The sequence below is a fragment of the Rhinolophus ferrumequinum genome, chromosome 17 (genome assembly GCF_004115265.2).
Source record: "Rhinolophus ferrumequinum isolate MPI-CBG mRhiFer1 chromosome 17, mRhiFer1_v1.p, whole genome shotgun sequence".
Classification (NCBI taxonomy): Eukaryota; Metazoa; Chordata; class Mammalia; order Chiroptera; family Rhinolophidae; genus Rhinolophus; species Rhinolophus ferrumequinum.
In genome coordinates this window covers 23,551,012-23,573,869 of record NC_046300.1, presented here as the reverse complement: position 1 = coordinate 23,573,869, position 22,858 = coordinate 23,551,012, and the positions used below count along the sequence as shown (strand labels likewise).

At 39.4% G+C, this 22,858-nt stretch overlaps 1 protein-coding gene across 3 annotated transcripts in view; it reads left to right on the top strand.

Annotated features, from left to right (window-relative positions):
- RARB (retinoic acid receptor beta) overlaps positions 1–22,858 on the top strand; it is a 365,838-nt gene that overhangs the window by 228,637 nt on the left and 114,343 nt on the right. For all 3 annotated transcript variants that reach the window (XM_033131759.1, XM_033131761.1, XM_033131760.1), the window contains exon 2: positions 2,152–2,300. In XM_033131759.1, the coding sequence (XP_032987650.1) occupies positions 2,152–2,300 (149 nt within the window). The remainder of the gene's footprint in view (positions 1–2,151; positions 2,301–22,858) is intronic.

Here is a 22,858-nt window from a genome sequence, read left to right as displayed (position 1 = left end):
CTATCCAGAGTTAGGGCTTTCTTCATTCCAAATCAATTCTAACCAGTAAAGACTCTAATAGATTTATCTACTAGACCTGCGCTACTCTAATGAATTTATTCCAACATTCTTCTGAATTATGAAAATACTATAATTATAGTTGATTCTATTCCAAATGGATAATTAATTACATTTTTAAGAAAGCAAATGAGTATATGAAAGCTATTTGGTTTCCAATTTTATCATTTAACAACTTATAGGGACATTTAGTGTTTGGAATGAAGAAGAAAAAGGAAAAAGTTTATTAATTCAACAAATATTTATTGATTACCTACCTACTATGTGCCAGGACCTCTTCTAGGCCTGGAACACAGTTGTGAAAAATGTAGCTAAGTTCCTTGGCTTCATGAAACCCATATTTGAGGTTGTGGCAGAGGTATAATATGAAACTGTACACAAACAAACGTTCTAAATGTAGGCATTAGTTAGAGTTTTACAGAAAATAAAATAAAATAATGGGATATAGTGACCAGGAGTGAGGAGCGGGATAGGGCGTTTTACTTAGAGAAGTCATGTCGGAGAAAAGTGACATTTGCTTTCAGATCTAAGAGGTGAAAGGAATCAGATTTGTGAAAGTCTGAGAATTTCCGGGTAGGGGAAATGGTTAGTGTGCAATTGCCTTAAGTTGGTGTGAGAGCTTGGCCTATTCAAGAGACAGAATAGAAGCCACGTGTTTAGAAATCAATAAATTGCGAGAATCATTGGGTTTGGTGATGTTGGTAATGGTCCATGTCACAAAGAGCCTCATAACATATAGTAGAAAGTTGGTTTTGATCTAACTGGTGACTAATGGAGAGCTTTAGGCAGGTAAGTGAGAGGGATTGATTTTAACTTTTTGTGCAATTACCCTGACTGCTTTTCTAAAGCATGGGCCCTAGGGTATAAGAGTAGATATAGTGAAGAGGCTATTGCAGTAATTGAGGTGGATTACCAGCCTGGTGTGGCAGCAGGATGGGAGACCAGGATGGATTAACAGTATATTTACATGGTAGAGTTGACCCGCTGAAAGTTTGGTTATAGGACAACTGAGTCAGCAGAATATCTAATCTGGGAGACTATGAGCAGTGGAACAACTGGCAATGTTCTCCTCTGGAAAATCTGTGTATTGTGAAGTGATTTGGAAAGTGGAGGACTCTGGAACATTATTTGATCACTTCAATCACTCCCTTCCCCATTTCGATTATACTTTATGAGCATTTTTGCTTGTGATAGAAATAGGGCCAGGTCTTGCTTTGACTTTGAGCATAAATCTGGAGAGGTGGGATGGGAGAATACTTGGGTCTTAAATTCTGTGAATTTCTATTTCCCATGGAATTTGGGTGGTTAAATAGTGAGATGGGGGAAATCATGTATTTTTAAATCTAGAGTAAAGAGCAACTTGACTGTGCCATCATTAGTGTAAAGCAGTGCTTCTTAAACATTAGTTGTACATTCAGTCACCTGGGAGTTTTATTCAAATGCAGATTCTGATTCCATGGGCTTGAGCTGGGGCCTGATACTATGTTTTCTAATAAGTTCTTAAGTGAGCAGTCTTTGAGTATCAAAGATCTTGCCAATATTATTATTAATGAATATCAGTTATGGCCTTGTGCCAGAGGTCCTCCACATATACTTGCTGAGTGGCTACTTTGGGCGTTTTCTTTATTCATCCTCAGGAAATTTGCTTTTGGTTACATGAGCAACAGGGTCAAACCAGTTATTTCTGAAACTCGAAGTGCATCAGAAGCTAGGGGAAACAAGAGGGTAAAGAGCTTGGGGTTTGCATTATAAAGATCTGACTTTGTGTTTTGGCTCTCCCACTGCCCTGTTGATCTTGGACAAGTCACTGCACTCCTCTGAGTTTCTATTTCTCATGAGGGTAAAATGGTGATGAAATCGTCTCCCTCGCAGAGGTGCGCTGCACGAGAGAGACGTGGAATTGCTTTGTAAACTGTCGAGCACCCACCGTTGGTTTCCCCACTGCTGTACTTAAAATGACAACTGGTTTTGTGGGCTTGTCTTTGCTCATGTTATTGCTGAATTGAGGGCAGAGGTCTATGAATTCACTGGTGAGAAAGAAATGAACTGAAATCCATTTTCTCTTTTTCTTCTCCCGCCCTATCTCCACTGTAGCGATTGAAACACAGAGCACCAGCTCTGAGGAACTTGTCCCGAGCCCTCCGTCTCCACTTCCTCCACCTCGCGTGTACAAACCCTGCTTCGTCTGCCAGGACAAATCGTCAGGGTACCACTATGGGGTCAGCGCCTGTGAGGGCTGTAAGGTGAGTACCCACGGCTCTGCCTGATGCACTGTCTGTCCTTCTGCCCGTGCTCCATGAAGGTGACCTCCCCAGCTCCAGAAGTCAGCTGCTCTGACATTGGTAATGTCACTTCCAATCAGTGTGGTGAGCTGGGTTGCATTTGATGGTTTCATTTCTTCCTTATATCTCATTAGTTAAAAATTCAGAAACTTCTGCAAATGACTGATTGGGGCCAAATGTTCTAGGACCCTTAAAATAACACATGACAGTTCTTTTCAGGTAACAGGAGCCTTTTGAAGGAGTTCTGAAAATCATCATCCCGTTTCTCTTTAAAACATGCTGTCTGGTGTCTTTGTAGTTTTATTTTATTTTTAAATATGACTGACAGTCCACTGAATCAACTTGCAGAGAATCCAAGGTTGAAATTGGGATTTATCTTCTGGCTGTTTCCTCAGCCCTGTGGCCTTTGAATTACAGTTTGATTTTCAGCCTGTAGGGACTTGCTACTGTATGTGTGTCATAAATTCAGGGAACTGGATTTAAAATTCCAGCCTACAGAGTAGTGGAGGCTGAACATGTGTCAGAGAGGATATGGCTGCTTTGAATCAAGCTAGACAATTGTTATCGAGTCCAACAGGCTTAATTGAGTGAAATAGCTTATTTTTTTAAAAAAGAGAAAAGAAACAAAGAATGACTTCACAGGCAAATCCAGCTCATCCACCGATAATTTTTCAAAGGAACTACGGCTGTCTTGAGCCAGCCCTTCCCTAGATATACCGTTTCTTTTTGTTCGCCCCAATGGATGTTCAGGTCTGTTGTTTATAATCTAAATTGCGTGATTCATTGGTAATCATAAACATGTTGGAATAGTATTACAGGTGCTGCTCTCAGGTGCTTCATGGCATTTGTATTTGGTTTGTCGAAGTTAGCACTTTTTGTTACTTTGTGTATTGGTTAGGTACTATTGTGTAACAAACCATCCTAAAACCAAATGGCTTAAAACAATAACTATTTATTTAGCCTACAATTCTGTGGATCAATACTTTAGGCCAGGCTCCTCCAGGAGCTTCATCTGGTCTTAGCTGTGCTCCATTGTGTATCTCTGGTCAGCTGCAGGTTAGCAAGCTGACTCTGCTTCTAGGGCTACTGACTGTTGGCTGGGAACCCTCAGCTCTCCACCCTGTGGTCTCTCTTTCCCATTGGCTTGGCCCTAGCTTATTTGCACAGGCAGAGTTCCAAAAGAGAAAAGAGGAGCCACAAGTTCTCTGAAGGCCTATGCTCAGAATAGTACGTTGGTGCTGTTGGCACAGTGTGTTGGCCAAAGCAAGTCATAAGGCCAGTCCATATTCAAGAGGTAGGAACATAAACTTAATGTCTTAATTCAAGGAGCTGCAAAGTCTCATGATAAGAGGCAGGAGTACAGGGGGAGGAAAATTGGGGTCATTTGTACATTCAGTCTTTCATACTGCATGTCTAATTTCCTGTGAACACAAAGGGGATAGGACTCTAGCTTTATTGCCCAGCACGCCACACACAATCTGGCATATAGTGAATGCTTAAAAATGTAGGTTGAATGAACACATACATGTCCCTCAGCCCCTCAAAGAAATTATGTGCGTTTTTCCTTCTTTCAAATCATTTGAATAAACATATATTATTTTACAGGGTAGGGCCAGTTTAGAGAAGAAATTCCTTAAAGACTCAGGCACATCTCTGGAACTCTGGGATTGTGTTGGTTGTTGTAAAGGAATTCCCTTTCCTTTGGGAGCTTCAGATATAGTGGTCAGGAAAGTTAACACGGCAACCAATTGGCAGCTGGATAAAAAGTGAAACATTTATGCCTCTAATTATTGGTTTATTATTAGTAAGCCCTAGTTTAATCCATTTAAATTTATCCTGAGGTTTGGGAAGTCTTCAGCAGAATACCAGTTCACTTTGTCCAATATATAAATTATTTGTTGTACAACATAGAAATAATTTCCTAATGCTCATTCGAGAATTAAATGAAAAGACACTCCTTTATTTGGAAAATTTTTAGCTCATTTCATGTTCAGACATCTCAGTGAGGTATGTTATAACTTAGTTTACCTACTCCCATTATGTCCTGGGAAACAAAATTATCCAGTGTGTCTCTTCTCTTGCCAGATTCCGGGCCCTGAGTATTAAGCTGTTTCACAATCTGCGTGGTACAAACTGTTTCAATCAGCCCTTAGTCAGCTAATTCCCTGAATCTCTTGTTTTTATTTGGGATTCTGACTCTTTTTAGGAAAAACCCCAACAAAAACAAAACCCATACCAGCACAAGCAACTTTGATAAACTTGGTTAAGCTGTTCCAAGTCATGTTATAATATATCTTTTTAACTGAGTTATAAGCCCAGTAAGTTTAGATGCGCTCGCCAGCCAGTTGTCAAATTTGAGGATTTTTGTCTTGTTGGTGGGTCTCTGAAAACGTGGACTCCCTTGAGAAAGACTGGGCTGCATTTTAGCTTACTGGGAAAAAGCAGTGACAAAATTCACAGAACTGAAAAAAATGAGAATGCAAAAGTATAACATAATAGCCAGAAAAGAGAAAAATAACTTTTATTATCATTTCTAAAATTTACCAATACAATGCAGAATGTATTGTGTAAAAAAAAGTACAAAATTAAAACAACCATTGTTCTACCCTGGGAGAAAAAGCCCTACTAAATCTGTTTTTCTAGGCATATGTGGATATTGCTATTTTTATTATTAACAAAAATAGAATTTTTGTCTTGCATACTGGTTGTAACCTGTTTTTTTGTTTTTGTTTTTGTTTTTTTAATTTAATAGTCTTCTATGACCAACATTTTAACAAATGTATAGTTTTTATGGTTGTACCATTAATGTAGTGGTTTATGCTTATATCGAAATTTACATAACTAATCCCCTACTATTGTACAATTAGGGTGTTTCCATGTTTCTCTATTATAACTAATGCTTTAATGTATAACCTTTAGGTATGTATCTGATCATTTCCTTGGGATAAATTAGTAGAAGTAGCATTTCTAGGTCAGTGGCTTTGTACATTTTTAATGCTTTTGATACAAACTGCCAAAATGCCCTCTAGAAAAGGTGTATCAGTTTAAGCTCTGTTAGTGTGTCAAGGTTAATTTATTAGAAACTGTCTATTAGGAATCTCTTCCTTGAGATAATAAGGTAATGAGTCAAGAAACAACTTCTATTCTGGAATTCTGCATACAAGTATATTTAACTTGGCTGTTTATAATGGGTCCCATGCATGATACCATTTTGGGCTACCAGCAGGTACCCTTGGGCCCCTGGTTGACCTATAAGAACTGGCCCATCCTTTGCCTAGAGATCAGAGATCACTGCTCTGGGCTTGGAGTCGCTGCTCTAAAGTAGGACTCCCATATCTTTCAACTCCCAGTTGATATCTTTCAGAAATAATGCCCTTCTTAAAGAAGTGGCTTCTGCCTCTCATTACCAGGAGAACCTTAGTGATTATTGTTTGGGGAAGAGAACCTTCTGTCTTCCTTAGGACCCGGTGGCAGTCTCAGCCTCAGAATTTAATGAATAGGTTGTGGTCCACCTACGAATCACCAGTGGCTGCTGTGTTGACACAGCATCACCCTGGCAACATCACCACTAGAGGCACAATAGAGATGTCCCGTTTAGGGGATTTCCAGCTGAGCAATGACAATTTTTTGCAAAGGACAAAGAGTACATACGATGAACATGTGGTATGGTTAGCCAACAAAGTTTAACAGTATAAAGTAATAAAGCTGATTTTCATGTGTCTGTAAGAAACAGTCTCATTGTTCATCACTAGAATTTATGCACAATTTAGCCTCCATCATATTTTACCTTTCCATTTTTGTACCTTTCAGAGTATGGAGTCTAGAGGGAGAATACCAGGATCTGAATCCTAGCTAGGCTACTTGCTAGCTTTGTGACTTTGGGAAAGCATTTTTAATTCTTACTGTCTCTCTTCTCGTTTGGAAAAATGGTGATAATAATATTGCTTACTTCATTATATTGCTGTGAGGATAAAGTGAATTACTATAAAGCATGTAGAATAATACTTTACAGTAATGATACATAGTAAATGGTATATATGCTTAATTATTGTTTGTATTATTAACTTACAATGACTTTTGCACACAGTGATTTAATGTCAGTTATAATCTTAGTATTCTTTCTTGTAATGGTCTTTCAGCAATTATCCATTCCTTATACCAAAATAAACACTGCTTCTTTCCTTCAAGACTCAGGTTAAGACCCAATCACTCCATGGAACCTCCCCTGCTTACTCTAGTAAAGGGGTTGGCAAATCGTTTCTATAAATAACCAGATAGTAAATATTTTAGGCTTTGAAAGCCATATGGTCTCTGTTGTAACTCTACCATTGTAACATGAAAGGAGTCATAGACAATATGTGTAAAAGAATGTGCATGACTATGTTGCAATAAAACTTTATTTACAAAAACAAGCAGTGGGCCACATTTGGCCCTTGGTCCTAGTTTCCTGATCTCTGCTAAAGTACATGGTGGTATGTCCTTTCTTACAATTTCTAAAACTCAGAACTGATAGCCCAAAGCAGTCATGCCAAACGTGGCAGGACAGCTGGTTCTGGTGGACTAGAGGCTTGAGATTGCTGTTTCCCTTCCCCACTTGCTGAAGAAGAGTTGCCAAATGATAGTTGATGTCCACTTGTCCAGCACTCCATGGCGGGACCTTCAAGACCACTTTCCCTGCCTGGTATTCCTCCATCTCCTTGTTCCCACTCAGCTCCCACTTTCTTATCATGCAAAGTCAGAGAAAGCAGCAATTTTCTTAGAAGTGAGCTACTTCCGGAAACACCTAGCATCTTATTTTGGAGTCGTTTTTGGAATGTATTCTATGAGCTGCTGTATCAGTTAGCTTTTCATGCTTCACACATAACCCAATTGCTTTTTTGGCTTAAAACAACAGACATTTATTATTTATTACAATTCTGTGCAGGTCTTTTTGTCTGGGATGGCTTGACTTGGGCCAGGTGGTGTAGGATGGCCTCACTCACATGACTGGGGCTTTCGTGGAATGACTGGATTTGTTGTTTCTCATCCCTTAGCCTAGCCATCCCTTAGCCTAGCCTGGTGGTGGATGGGTTCTCATCAGTAAGAATGTGCAAACCCCTGGTTGCATCACATTTTCTAATGTCCCCTTGGCCAAACCAGTTACAGGGTCAACTCTAGATTCAGCAGGTGCAGAAATAGCCTCTCTACCCCTTAAGGGGAAAAGTGACAAAGGCAGCTTGCAAAAGGATGAGTATACCAGAGCTGGCATTTGATTATATATTATCTTCCATTATTCCCTACTGTCATGGGTAAGTGTCTTCTGACAACTATAGTCACTATCCTGTCATCCTTTAGCATATATTTTATTGAATACCTACTAAGTTTCGGGGTCTATATCAGGTGCTGGAGATACAACATGAACATGGCAGACAAGTTTCTATGGGAGCTCACTGTCTTGTACAAGGGGGCAGAATGAGACACAATTCAAAGTTGGAAGGAAATGAGCAGAATGGTTGGGTAAAGAATAATTGAGGGGTACTTGATTTGATAGGGGGTCAGGTGAGATCTCATGGCTGAGAAGGAACCAGCTGTGTGAGTAAGAGAAGAAAGCATTTTAGGGTGGACACTGAACACTGGATTGCAGGGCCATTTCTTCCCCTCTCCTCTGTGTTCATTAACTCCTCTAGGCCTCAGCACATTTGCAAAGTGACAGCAAATCCACAAGTTTGTATTTGTGTTATGCCAAATATAAACACTAAAGCAGTGAAACCAACAATTAAACTGATTTATTGTTAGGGATGGCTCATCTGGCATGGGAGTCCTTGATGTTTGCAAGTCCATGGGCAAGTAGAGAGAAGACTAAAACTACTCTCGTTGGATACTTTCTCTACCCCAGGAACTTGGGCATTTTATATCCGTATATCATTTAATTCTTATAGCAGCCCTGCAGGGGCTAGGCTTTATGATCCCCATTTTACAGATGAAGGAACTGAGGTTCAGAGAAGTTAAGAAACTTGGCCAAGGTCACACAGCTAGCCTTCGCTAGGGTGAGGATTGAAATCCTATACCTGCTGGAAAATACCCCATTGCTTCAGCCTCTTTGAAACAGAAGGTAGGAAAGGAGTGGTGTTTTATGGTCTAGATTGGGGCTTTCATGGGGCAACAAATTCAAAACAAAAACAGGAGGGAGCATACTTAAAATAAAAACAACCCTATTGTTTTGATCATTTCATAAAAGAAATGACATTTTTGCAACAAAACATAGAAGGAAGAGCTTACAAGGCAGTCTTTTCCTAAGAAGGGTCAGTGAGCAGATAAGACCCACCCACGGGCATGCTCCCAACTGGTGCTTTGTCCTTGTTCTCTCCGCTTTGCCATTGATGGGTGGAAACTTCCCATCCATAAGCCAGCATTTGGGAGCCACTGTCCAGCCCAAAGTAGAGCCCCTGGGGTGCGGCCGGGTGCAGCCATGATGGCGTGCCTTCTCCACAAGGGCGCAGAGGAAACGCCTGCTCAAGGTCACGTTGGTAGATTTCTATTTAAAGCAGCCTTTAAGAGTTTAAACTCCACTAGCCCCCTCGGTCCCTCAGGGCTAATTTTGTCCATTTTCTCATCTGCCTTTGTTTTCCTTGCCCCTGAAGAAGGGAGGCCCTCATCTCCATGACAGTGTTCGGCGGCTGGGCTGTTTTGTTTTGTTTTTTTCCTGGCAGACAGCAAGTAGTGTAGTGTGTTCAGTCACAAAAAGTTTTGCAACCAGGAAGATAGATGTCTGTACTTAATTTTAGAACGTCTATTAAATACTATAAATGTGCTTAGTGATTTTATTTGGCCAAGGCCATTTACAATGACATTGTTTTTTTGTTTTTAATTGGCATGGATAAACATGAACGTGATGCTCTGTTTGGAGAATATTTTTGATTTTGCCCACCCTGATAGTTGCTTCTGTTTAGGGGTCTGCTGCAGTATTGAGTCCCAAGAACAGCATTACACATAAAGACAATAACACAAACAGGACAATGTCTGCATGCTGTAGTAGCTACAAGTGAGTTATGAAGCCTGCCATCAAGTTCATTATTATAGCCCTTGAACCACACAGAGCAGTAGGTCCCCTCATAGACCCAAAGAGCTATTTTCCTTATTAAAATCGACCAACGATGGAGAATTTATTCTCTCATTCATCAGACATTTATTAAACACCTTCTATAAGACAGGCTCTAGGTATAGAAATGAAAGGTTTTCATGTATTTTGTTCCCAGTGTTGTGTCCCAATGTTTAGAAAGTACATAGAACAGTGCCTGTTAAATAATAGGTATGTAGTAAATATTTATTGAATATATGGATGAATGAATGGGCAAGGAAACCCACAGTGCATGTACCATGTGCTATGACACTTGTGGTTTGCGGGCTTGATGGGCTCAGAGAAGGAGCCTCACGTCCCTCGGACACATTTAGGGAAGCCTTTATAGAAGACACAGTTTTATAGATGTGTGAGCATTTTCCACATGGGGAAGGGGACAGCAGTGTTCCATGCAAAATTTGAAAATGAATCTGAAAGCAAGGGAACTTGAATTAGCCTATGAAGAATTAGGTGGAAAATTGGAAACTCACACATTCTGTCAATGCCATTTTGCATAGCCTTGTGCAAGCAACCGGGGATCAGCCAGGCATTAAAGATGCTCAAAGGGACTTGTTACATCATTTATCCAGAAAAGCCTCCTCTGGAACCCCCAGATTAATTCTCCCTCTTTTACATTTCCTATTGTTCTCCTTTGTAGCACTTAATACAACTGTAACTAATTATTATGTGTGGAATCATTGGTTGGATATCAGCCTCTTCTGTCACACGCTATACTCCAAGAAGGCTGGAGCTGGACCTTTGTCACAATTTTATTACCCATGCCTACCATAATGCTCCATACATAGTAGGGCCTCAATTTTTTTTAATCAAAAATTAAATCTAAATATATAGTAATGAATGGCATGCAATAAAGCATATATAACTATGTGATAAAGCACATAGTATAAGTTTATATATTCTAGTTATATAATGAATTGCACCTCATTATATAAGGTTTGTAATGACACATTCATGTAAACTTATGAAATTCTCTAAACAGGGCAAGGCCTTTGATGGCCAAAGTCCAACTCATTTGCTTATTAATTTCTACCTTCCACCTCTGAGTTTTAACCCTTCACTCCAAAAGATCTGTTCTCTTTGAGGTTGTCTTTTAAGCAAAATATTAAGGACTGGCAACTGGAATGATATACTCAAGAATGCTGTAGGCTCTTAGTGCTGTAAAGAAAATAAAAATCTCAACATCTAGAATTTACCTCCATATCTTGAAACATCGAAACAGCTCAAATCGCAGTCTGGCTTAGCCTAGTTTTAGTTCCTACACAAGGAAAAACCTGTTTCTTCTTCTGGACAAATGTTGTTCTAAATTGAGAAATCATTTTGGGTTGAAAAGACAGGAAAATCTGTCTTCTTTTTTTCCCTTCTGGTACATAAATAAACAGGAAGTGAAGAAGCGAATTCTGAATTAGCAAGCAACCCTGTATTTTTTATTTAATTTTTTTAATGTTGGCTGGATGATAATAGTTTGTTTAATTTGGTGGTTTTAAGTGGTTTATAAATCTTTTAATAGTTAGAAGTTCATAAATGTTTATTTAGATGCTTACTTTGTTGTTTTAAAATATCAAGAACACGTTCATTTGCTGTTTTTGTTAAATCAAACAAACTAAAGGTCTGTAATTTTTGGTAAAGATTTTACGTCTGACATACAGTAGAGAAAGAATTCCCAGTATTCATAGCAAACCTGTTGATTTGAAAATGGCTCACCTCCCAATGAGGTCTCAAGTCTGTTTCATGGTTTGGTCATTAAAAAAGAAAAAAATCACCAAAAGTCAACACTCTGTTTTCTGATTTAAAGCAAATGGAGGGTAGGGAGCAAAATAAGTTGCTTTTACAAAGTCCTAGGGACCAACCATCATCTAAAAATGAATTGTGACAATGTATTACCATTACACCAAACAAAAACAAAAATGTGTTTTTGTCAGAGAAGTAGAAGTATACTTTTGGGGTTTCCCAAGAGCGATATAAATTATGACCGAGAATCATTTCTGTTTAAGTAAAATTTACACCATCATAGATAATGATTTAGTTACTTTTGGGAGATGAGTGTTTCAGCCTTCTGTCTTTCTAAACCTTTTACTACAGAGGTTAAATAGAGAGCTTTCAATTCTGTATTTCCTTCTCCTGTGTGAACTCTTGGAGAGAAGTAATAAGTGAAATCATCTGGGAAGAGCATCCTGTTTTATCAGCCCCTGTATTTCTCTTCATGAGGGCACAGCCGTGAGCCTTTTGCCTTCCCACTCTGGACGGTTGCCTCTCTCCTCACTTGTGTAACTGTATAAAATCATAGAAATAATAAAAATATCTTACATTTAGATTGCCTCTTAGTGTTTTAAAAGCACTTTCACATATGAAATTAAATGAGGCTGCGCTTAGCCACAGTACAAAAAAGAAAACCGCAAAAGGTGTAATATTTCGTACAGAATTTCTCTCTTTCTCACACAACAATTCAAGGCATGTATTCCTGGTTGGTACCTTCTCCCTTCCACACAGTGATTCGGAAGTCAGGCTCCTTCCAATGTTACGGTTTGGCATCTACTAGGTGCTTAGCATTATCTGGATTGGGAAAGAGAGGGTAGAGGTGGCAACATACCTGCTTCTTAAAACCAAGAGCCTAGAGTGGCAGACATCACTGACTAAAACTGTTCACATGACCAAAACCAACTGCAAGAGATGTCATGTAGCCATGTACCCAGGTACAGACCTATCATTATGGAAAGAAATGATGAATTTGGTGGAGAGCTAATAGTTCCTGCCTTCGGTTTTGTGTTTGATCCTCATAACAATTAGAGAAGGGGGTAGAACAGGTTTTGTTCCCCCTGCATTTCACAGATGAGGAAACTAAAATAGAGTTTATGGGACTAAAATCTACCATCCGTGCCCTTGATTTTATAATCTGGTTCTGTTACTGAAATGGTTATTATGGAAACCAACTTGGATGCGTTTCTGAATTTTTCCTGAACCTTATCAAACTCTTTTTAAAGTCTGTGATTCTAAACATTTCCATATTTCTCGTATGTTCTGTTTTGACATTTTGAGAGACTGGGAAAGCCTTACTCAGTAGAGTTAGACCTTTATCAGGGGTTAGATTCAAGTGTCAGCCCACAAGGCAAACATCACATGGAGCCAGAATCATTCCAGAAAATCGCCTCGGCAAGCAAGCTGTTGGAGACTGACATATGTCTCTTATTAAGACCTACAAAGCCAGTTCTTCCTCCAGCTTTGGAAACAGATTGCTGTCTCTTCTGTGGAACACCAGATGAAATAGTTTTCTATTTTCATGTTGTACCAAAAATATGTGTCCTTAAGCACAAGAATCATAGTATCCCAACACAACGCTCATGTGATGAAAATCACACATCTTTCTAGATATTTCCTTGTTATTGAGTTTCTCTTACCATAATAGTTTCTTTGGGGTTGGAATTTCTCTTGTTCCTTTTATGCACTGTGCCTTTTTTGTTGTTGTTCAGTATTTTTCCACTTCAGGAGACATGGCTGGATGTCTCATATGGACAAGCAATGCCAAGATAGGGGAAATTTTGTGCTGCAGAGCCTAGAACTCATCCCTGAAAAAATTCTAGAGGAGGGGATTTGTGCATTCCCGCCTGGACAATACTAGCATTGTCTGGGGTGAAGGGGAGAAGCTGGGGTTCTGGCAGGCCTGCCCAATTAGAGCTGTGTTCCTTGTTCCATATTGAAAAGATGACATTCCTTTGCTAGCAACGTCCTGCGCCGGATTTCTGGCACCGTTCTGTGACCAGCCGTGTCGCCTGAGACATTTTTGCTTGGGTTGGTTTTGTTTTATTTCAAAAGCGGCAAAGTGCAGGCTACTTAAGTGTACAAGGTAAAATTGTTTTTCTAAAGTTTGTCATCAAACTTATCAGTACAGTCAAGGTGGCCCATCTGCCATGGCGTCTGCTTCCTATTCACTGGTGTTAAGAGTATGAGGAGCATATATAGTAAATTTAACTTATTAACTTGTCCTCAAGTGTTTGTGAGGAGCCCTAGGGCTTAACATGGATCCCCGCCTTCTTCTCAGAATTTCACATAATGTTTCATTTATAACAGATTGGGAGATTTGTAAAGTAAATATTCCAATAAGGAAACGCAAAATCTTCAGTGACCCTCCTCATTCTGCTTCTGTGGAGGCTTTTTCTGTACCTGGAAGAAGAAAAAAAGAGAAACCTTTACGTTGGCTGCAGCTCTGAACTGGAGCACGTAAAATGGACTTCTCAGGTTCTGTGAGCCTTAACCTAATAAGCAGTAGAAAACTCTGAGGTAGGTCGGTGCGTGGGAGAACACTTTGGTTTTATGAAGGATTTTCATGGTTAAGCAAATTTGGAGAAACTAGAATGATCAAGCAACATTAGTTCTTCTCTGTGCTTTTGAATCTGAAAATAGCAGCATTCTAAATATACAACACCACCATTCATGCGGGCCTGGAAAGTCCCCCCAATCATGAAAATGATCCTTATTAGTCAAACCCAGTGGGGATCATCTGACTGCTCCTCAGGGAAATGAGAATTTCAGTTTGGATCTACTTCTGTATATCCTTCTCAAATTGTACATGAGCTGTGCTGTATCTGGCGACTTTGGGAACGTGGCCATACTTTTAACCAAGAAGTACTTTTGAAAGCTGATGACCTAATTTATGTTACTCCTCATTAATATAAAGGGTTAGTTTCAGAATAATAGAATTTGATGGTGGTGGTGGGGGAGGGCGTTTTTTTTATATTTATCACTTTTCCAGAGTCATGTCCTTCTGCGTGAGATGCTCCTTTCTTTAGCTGGTTGGTATCTTAAGTTGGGAAATTAATGGGCCCAGTACTCCCTAATATCTTTTGATAGTATCTTTTTCATGTGAATGCATAATATACCACATTTATGATTTCATCAAAAACATTGTGCTAAAATGCTTGAATAGCTTTCACTATATTTGTTGTGTTGAATTGTGATAGAAAAAGTCTAAAAGGTACCAGTCTAAGGCCAGAAATTATGCAAAAGGGTGTTAGAGATTGAGTCCACTAACTCTGGTTATTTCTCCCAAATGGAATCAAATATAAGATTCCTCATCCAACTGTATTTTGGTCTTAAATGATTGTTTCCTGCTTTAAGAGTTAGGTGGGAAATAATGTTCTATTTAAATGATTGGTGCTGATTCTTGCCTGATCACCAAAAAGTTGAGTGTCATATTCAAATTATACACACAGGTTTTGAATTTATTGTGTAAATATGTGTGTCAGGTAGGATCTGCATAAAATTATGAATTATATAACAAAGCCTAAATAAGTCTAATTGTTACCATCCATATTTGGTTTTAAAGTCAAACTCGTAATGAAATCATTTATTTTTGTCATACCTACATGTGGGATGATTGCTGAGAGAGTCCACAGGATTGATATCATGAATCTTGTGATTTAAGAAACCTAAAACAGTGTTTTGAATTAGCGAGTCTGGATCAGGTGTTCCTTTATTATTTGATTCTATGTCATCCATGTTGTCTTTCATGAGCTCTGGGCCTCAGAAATAGTATTTGTGTTCTCTACTATGGACACTAATAACAATATGAGCATTGAATGAGAGGTGATAATAGTGACCTCCAAGGAACTTATCTTTGCCTATATTATGTCAGGGAAGGTGGGCCATTATCAATTGTTCCAAGCCAGTGGTGTAAACTGAAGATATGTTTAAGTATTTTAGTATTTAGTATTTTAATAACTTTATCTAAAAATAATAAAGCTGAAATTCCTACAAGGACATGTAGAACAATTTAAATTGGATAGAAAAAATTATTTAGGCAGTTTTTTGAAACTTGATATTTTTATTACACTTGCTCAAGCTTTTTCTTCAAGCTGTCTGGGAGCACAAAGTATTTTGGGTAAATCTTTGGTTCTGAAGCCTTGCTGGGTGGGACAAAGTCACCTCTCTAGTCCCGTCACGAGGGCCCTCTCTTTGTTGGAGCCTCTGTCACTTCTATGCGCAATTCATTGACTGTAACAGTTCTTATGGCTTTACAAATGGAATAGAGAGATGTAATCATGCCATGTGTCTAGAAGAAGAGAATGGGCAACATTGGTAAACATGTTTACCATGTTTAACCCCCTCTGCTCCAAGAATTACCATAGATTGTTTCTTTTTCCATATTCATGTGATTTTTCAATGCAGTTGTCTCATACATATGGTTGCATTCACGTGCCATGAAAGACGAGTTCTCTCTCCATCACTATCAAACTCTTTTGGTTTATGTAAAACTTGGGTAAAAACACTCTTATTTGTCTGCGCCTTCTATTTGTTAAACCATTCTTCTCTGCCAACATTTTTTTTTTTTTTTACACAAGTTCCTTAAGTATAGTTCACAGGATAAATTCAGGAAAAAAAATATTATGTCCCAACCCAAGTTTCCTCTTTCTGAATTGAATTTGATCATAACATCGCTCTCATTTTTCAGTAATCTTCCGTACCTCTGTAGGAAACCCGTCCCTCCGCCCAACCCAAGATGTTAAAGGACAGTTGCTAGCCCTGTTTTTCTGTGAGAGACCCAGTCCTAGGCCTACAGCTATCCTTTTCTGTATATGCATCATTTCTCCAATGTGGCATGTTGAGTCTTCATTGAAATAGAAGTGCTGGCAGCCATCTTGACGTGCCAGGATTCCTGTAGTGGAGCTTCCTTTGTAGTACCTAACTACTATTGGAAATTGTTTTATTAATTGTTTACATATTCACTGGTTTCTTCTCTCTCCCACTAGTATATAAGTACCATGAGAATAAGGACTTTGTAAGTCTTGTTCTCTTCTGTATTTCCAGCAGCTACAACAAAACTTGGCATGATGTGGGCACCCAAAGGTTGATTGAATCTGTAATCAATAATATGTGGAAGAGATGGGGAAGAATTGAGCAGAATTTGTGCCCAATGATTGTGTTAGGTCCAAGTTATCAAAGGGCAGAGGCTAGGGGGGCACATGGAGAACGACATGGTTTGGGGAATATTCGCTGAAAATGTCCTAAACAGGAAAGGAAAAAAGACAGTTTTAGTAGGCATCATTATTCATTCCACCTTTATTTTTAGGAAGCAAGTTCTCCTCTGAGCACTCAGAAGTATGCAGGGATGTCCATCCCATCTGTCTTGCTGTCTATTCCCTGCCACACTGCTCTTGAGCATGGAACAGGTGATGTAAGAGCAAAATTTGGGATCAGTTTGCCAGCTAAGATGGCTTGTTGGTGTCTGCCAAGGGTGACTATTTTCTTATCAATTATTAAAGTCACTCCTTAGCCTCCAGTTGAACTGGTTTTGAATTTCAAATATTGGTCTTTCCCCATTTGTCATATACACCAGTGAAATAACAGATGCCTTCTTTTCATTATGAAATGGTAAATCCTATAGTTACTAACAAGTCCAGGGCATACTGCAGTTTACTGAGAGTTCATGAATACAATATCTTCTTGTTTTTTATAATACCTTTATTATGTAGGTAAGACAGAGAGAGGGGAATCCCTTCTTCCTTAGCGTTTAAATTCTAACATAAGTGTATGAGATTAAAATGACCCTCAATCATCCAGACAATGTGTTCCAGTTACCACTACTGGATGACAAACCATTGCAAATCTTGAGGCATAAAACAACTTTTTGTTGTTGTTATTGTTCACAGAGTCTTTGGGTCAGAAATATATGCAGGGCACAGTGGGGATGGCTTACCTGTCCTCCATGCTGTCTGCGGCCTCAGCTGAAAAGATTCAACATATGGCAGGGTCTCAGTGTCTGGGAGGTGGAATCATTTGCGGGTGTCTTCAGTTTGGCATCTGGTAGTTGATGCTGCCTACTGATCAGCGCACGGACGTGTAGCTTCGCAGTACGGCATGGGCTTCCTCACAAAATGGCCATCTCACAGTCAGCAGACTTATTATTTCATGGTGGCTCAGAGGTCTGAAAGCTAGGGTTGTAGAAGAAAAGGTGGAAGCCACGTGGCCTTTTATTTCCTAGCCTTGGCAGTCCCATTGTGTTCCTTCTGTCAAAGTCTATTGGTTAAAGCAGTCACACATCCACCTAGGTCAAAGGGGAAGGGACATAGACCCTTTTCTCATTGGGAAAGAACTAGGATCACTTTAGACGAATCCTAAAAGTAGGAGATGTCATGGTGGCCATCTTTGGAAACTCCAGTCTGCTGCAAACTGGGTGTTTTATACCCACAGGCTCTTTCTTCAGTTAGATGCCAAATAAAGTATGGGGCTTGTTCTTAGGGGCCCATTGGAGGAAAAAATATGCATCTTTATGCAGTAGGAGGACTCATGGCTCACTTTGAAAAGCAGGTGGAAACCAAGAGGGACAGAGGGAATCATGGTTTCCCACCACCAGGCTTGCCCTGCTTTGAGGTATACCTTCATTGAGTTCAATAGTGAGGGGGCCTTTGGCTACCACTCACCTGTAAGCTGCTGTGAGTGGGTTTTTGCTTCATAGGTAACTAAAAAAAAAAAGAAAAGAAATACACTTAGGGTGTACACAATGTCTCTGACAACAGAGAAGGAAAAAGTAAACCAGAAGGCCCAAGTGAGACCCAGCTCTGCCAGCTTTATTGAATCACATTCTTGCTGATCTCCCAGGGAGCAACCTCAAGTTCAGACCCCCTGCCTTCCCCTGGGTTGTGTCAGGTGGTATGGTTATTATCTTATTGATGCAAGGCCACTGAGTGGATTTTTAATTTTACAAAATGTGGGTTTTAATGTGAGATGCTCTTTTCCCTGTACTTTCCTGTGGTCCCTGCCAAGACAGTTATTTATTCCTTTTTGGGCAAGCTATTCCTGTGCATGGTCAGGGTGCTGAACTCCCATTGACTTTGACCGAAATTCTCTTTGGCCTCAGTTTGGAAGTTGTCTATGGACCTTTAATTACACCCTCTGGCAAAAGAGAAGGAGCACTTGAGACATGCATAAATTCTGTACATACTTCCAAGGCTGGGCTGTTTAAAAAATGCTGTCTGTCTTTCTTCTTTTTTTTTCCCCCCTTTGAACTTGGACATGAATTTTTGTAAAGTACAGCATGTCAAGGGAAGGGCAGTGAGAAAATATGCAGGGGTATTTACTTAAAAATTATTTGGTGAATCCATCATGGTGTGTTCATTGGTTTTACTATTGTATACTGTATTAAAAAATGAGAGATGTTTTACTGTATTTTAGATGGCTGGTTTAAAACTCTCAACCTTGCTGTACATAGTGTTAGGAAAACCATACCCTTTTCTGACTATAAACTTTATTTTCCTTTTATACATTTCAAATTAGATTAAAACTCCAAAAGCTATTTATTAATTTGTTCCTACTTAAAATTTAAACACAGTGAAATGTGCTGAATTTTGTTCATGTCTTTATAAATAAGTACTCGCAGCAATGACTTTTTAAACTATTGAATTTTGTGGATTTTAAGGAGCTGTATAGAATGATGGAAGTGTTTTTCGTGGTTTTTGTTACTTGGTTAGGCAGAGTTGTGAGAGTTTGGAAGTCTTCAGATCTCTTACTTGTCTCAAACATTTCATTGGGTTACCAACTACCTAGCCTCCACTATCTATTATAAAAGAGGCTGGATTATCACTGATCACAGAAACCACAGATCATATGAATCCTGCGGTGTGTTTCAACCCTTCCCCTCCTGGATGTTTTGAATAACAGTCACATAGAGTGAAATAGACAGATTTGACTTCGTCTCCCTTCCCTTGTTCATACATTATCAGCAGTGCAGTGACCAGGAAGCTGGGAAAGAACTTGAATGACCATTATCCCAGAATAACAAAAGACTAGTTGTATTTCTTTAGAAAAGAAAGATGTGTATACTTCAGAGCGGGCTCAGTTTGGCGAGATGGAATATTGCAGTGGTGTGGTTCCTGTTTTTCCTGTTATTGGTTTGCATCCCCTCAGACTGAGCTAATGATTTCCATTGAACTGGGAATCAGGTGGCCTGGGTTCAAATCCTGTCTCCCCTACTTTCTTGGACAAGCCACTGAAACCTAGCTTCATCTTTTGTAGCATGAAGATAATAACTCATCTGAGCATTAGAATTATTTTGAGAAATAACACTGTAGTGTACACAGTGTTTCTTTAGTGAGGAAAGCACTGATCTGGCACTTATGATGTGCCAGACACATATTTTAGTTTAATAAATCCCCACAACAGCTGTATGAAGAAGGTATTGGTGGTACTGTCACAATTTCCGGAGAGGTGTAGGACCTGGGCCAAGTCAGAGGGCCCCAGCTTAGTTCACTTTCTCTTTTCAGTTATGAACTTGATTCTCTACCTGTGATGCGAGCCAGGTTAGTTTTAAATAATAACGAGGGTTACTTCCTTTTTCACCTTTAACATTCTCTAATTCATTATTCCTTGAGGTATGGCAAGGATGCATTTTGGTCATGTTTCATATAATTCTAAAGTTAAAAATCACTACATATTTCATTCCATGTAATTGAGTTCAGGGTAAAAGGATACCTGATCAGTTTTTGCAAAAATTAGCCCCATTGAGAAGTTGTATTTACTTTTTCTTATTAGAGTTAGTTTTACTACTGGAGTTGAGAATTTAGGTGCCTTATGAGGAAGGCCAGAAGGTAAGTGAATGATGCAGGTTGATTTGGCACAACAGAGCGTTGCAGGGGCTGTGTTATAAAGACAAGCAGCTCTCTGGGGTGGAGCCTGAGAACTTGCATTTCTAACAAGCTCCCAGGTAATACCGTGTACTGGTCTGGGGACCACCTTTTGAGAGCCACTGCCCAATGGGAAAGCGGACTAGCATTGCCAGGTTTTCCAATAAGTAACTCTCTCTATGACTTGACAACTACAGTTTTTTTTCACTGTCTTTTCTGGTTTTCCAGACATTACACTACTGGAAAACACTCATACCGTATAATATTAATCAAGAAAATATTAGACAGAAACATTAAGTCAATCTCTTTTGCAATTAAAATCTCCTACTTTTTAAATGTTGGCAACAAATTTAAAAGTTTTTAAAAGACTGTCGGCCGGCCACCACTGTCTGCGCCAAAATAAACATGTCTTTTGGCTCCACTCAGCTTGCAGATTAGCAGTTTGCAATTTCTGCTTTAGATGCTAAGAAGATATCATGGATGAGAATGAAAAATTAAGTTTTTGAATTTCTTCCCTGTGATTAAAAATACTGTGAAAGATTTTATCAGAATAAAAGAAAAGCTAGTCCAGAAATCCATAGCATGTACTTTTCTTTTATAACCTGAAATGGAAATGTATAAAGTATTAAAATTAAACGGTAGTTCCCTCGGTTAAGGCATGTGCAGCCTGTGAGTTGTGGTCACTGATTAAGTCTATCAGCTAGTGATAGGCATGGCTCATGTGCAAAATTCTAGCGGAATGTTTCTTTTCATCCTCACCTCACCTGTACCTGTGGTAACTCCCAGACTTTTCCCCTCTTCTCTCCACCTAATTACAGCTTACTTGCTTTCCTGCTCTCACCTTACTTTTAGTTTCAGCTTCACTTGCACCCTTTTGTCATTTCCATTGGCTTTATGAAAGCTACTGTCTACTTTCAATGGTAGACAAGTAATAATAATAATAGCTAATAGTTTTTGAGTACTTATGTTTTTAGGTTTTTAGCATGGGTTAGCTCATTAACTCTTCATAACAACCCCATGAGGTAGAATACATTACTCTCCCCATTTTAAAGATGAGGAAACAAGGCACAGAGAGGTTAAGTGACTTATCCAAGATCATAGTTAGTAACAGACAGAGGTGGGATTTGAACTGAAGCCATCCAGCATCAGGACCCAAGCCCACAACCACTGGACTGCTTCTACAGTAAGGTTTCTGACCCGTGAAAGTAGGACCTGAATGGGTGGGGAGACTGAGCACACTGCAACCCATAAAATCATTTCTACTTTTCCTCTATCTCCAAGTAAACATCTGGTTCATCGAAACTTTATCACAATAAAAATATGATTATGCACAGTATGCAGGCTGAGACCAGGCTTACTGCTCTTTAAAATGTGTGAAGATGCCTGATGGAACTCATGCAGGATTTATTTGATCGAAAGGTTTACATGATTTGGCCATTTAATAATAATCATTTTGGTCAATAGCAGAGCATGTACTCAACAGAAAATTTCAGGCATCATTTAGGACCCATTAGACCAGCACTGTCCAATAAAAATATAATGCTAGCCACAAATGTGATTTACATATGAACTTAAAATTTTCTAATAGCTACATTTTTAAAAAAAATAAAAAGAAACAAGTGAAGTTAATTTCAGTAATGTACTTACCTAACTCAATATCCAAAATGCTACCATTTCAGCAATTAATTGATGCAACACTTTTGAGAGATTTACATTATCTTTCATACTTAGTCTTCAGAATCTGAAAGTTACTCTTACACTTACACATCTCAGTTTGGACCAGCCACATTTCAAGTGCTCAATAGCCACATACGACTAGCGGCTACTGTATTAAACGGAGCAGCACTGGATCAAAAAGATGCAAGAATTACACACAGAGCCAAGCAACCCAGTGAGAAAACCCTGAAATGTCAAGTACAAATGGGGTAGGAGCACAAGGGAGAGAAGAATCAAGAAAGGATCTGGATACAATTATTATAAAGAAGTCACTTTGGAGGATGATAATGGGAAATGGGGAAATTTTGGTAATTGGTGGAAAGTAAAGTTAAAAAATATATATATATATATATATATATCAGGGGTATCAAAAAAATGTATACAAGTGGACACTTTCGTCAGCGTTGCTCAAGCAGTAGTTTGCCATAATCAGAAGTGTCTGGATGCTGATGGTAACCTCTTTAAGCATCTCTTGTAATTGCAGAAGTCAAACGTGACTTGTATTCATCTTTTGTTGTCAGTATATATTGAGTTACATTTTAATAATTTTTTTCCTGTCTTAAAATGTGTATATATTGGGACCAGCCCGGTGGCTCAGGTGGTTGGAGCTCCATGCTCCTGACTCCAAAGGCTGCCGGTTCGATTCCCACATGGGCCAGTGGGCTCTCAACCACAAGGTTGCCAGTTCAATTCCTCGAGTCCCACAAGGGATGGTGGGCTCTGCCCCCTGCAACTAAGGTTGAACACGGCACCTTGAGCTGAGCTGCCACTGAGCTCCCGGGTGGCTCAGTTGGTTGGAGCGCGTCCTCTCAACCGCAAGGTTGCCGGTTCAACTCCCGCAAGGGATGGTGGGCTGCGCCCCCTGCAACTAGCAACGGCAACTGGACCTGGAGCTGAGCTGCGCCCTCCACAACTAAGACTGAAAGGACAACTTGATGCTGAATGGCACCCTCCACATCTAAGACTGAAAGGACAACAACTGGACTTGGAAAAAAGTCCTGGACGTACACACTGTTCCCCAATAAAGTCCTGTTCCCCTTCCCCAATAAAATCTTTTAAAAAAAATGTGTATATAT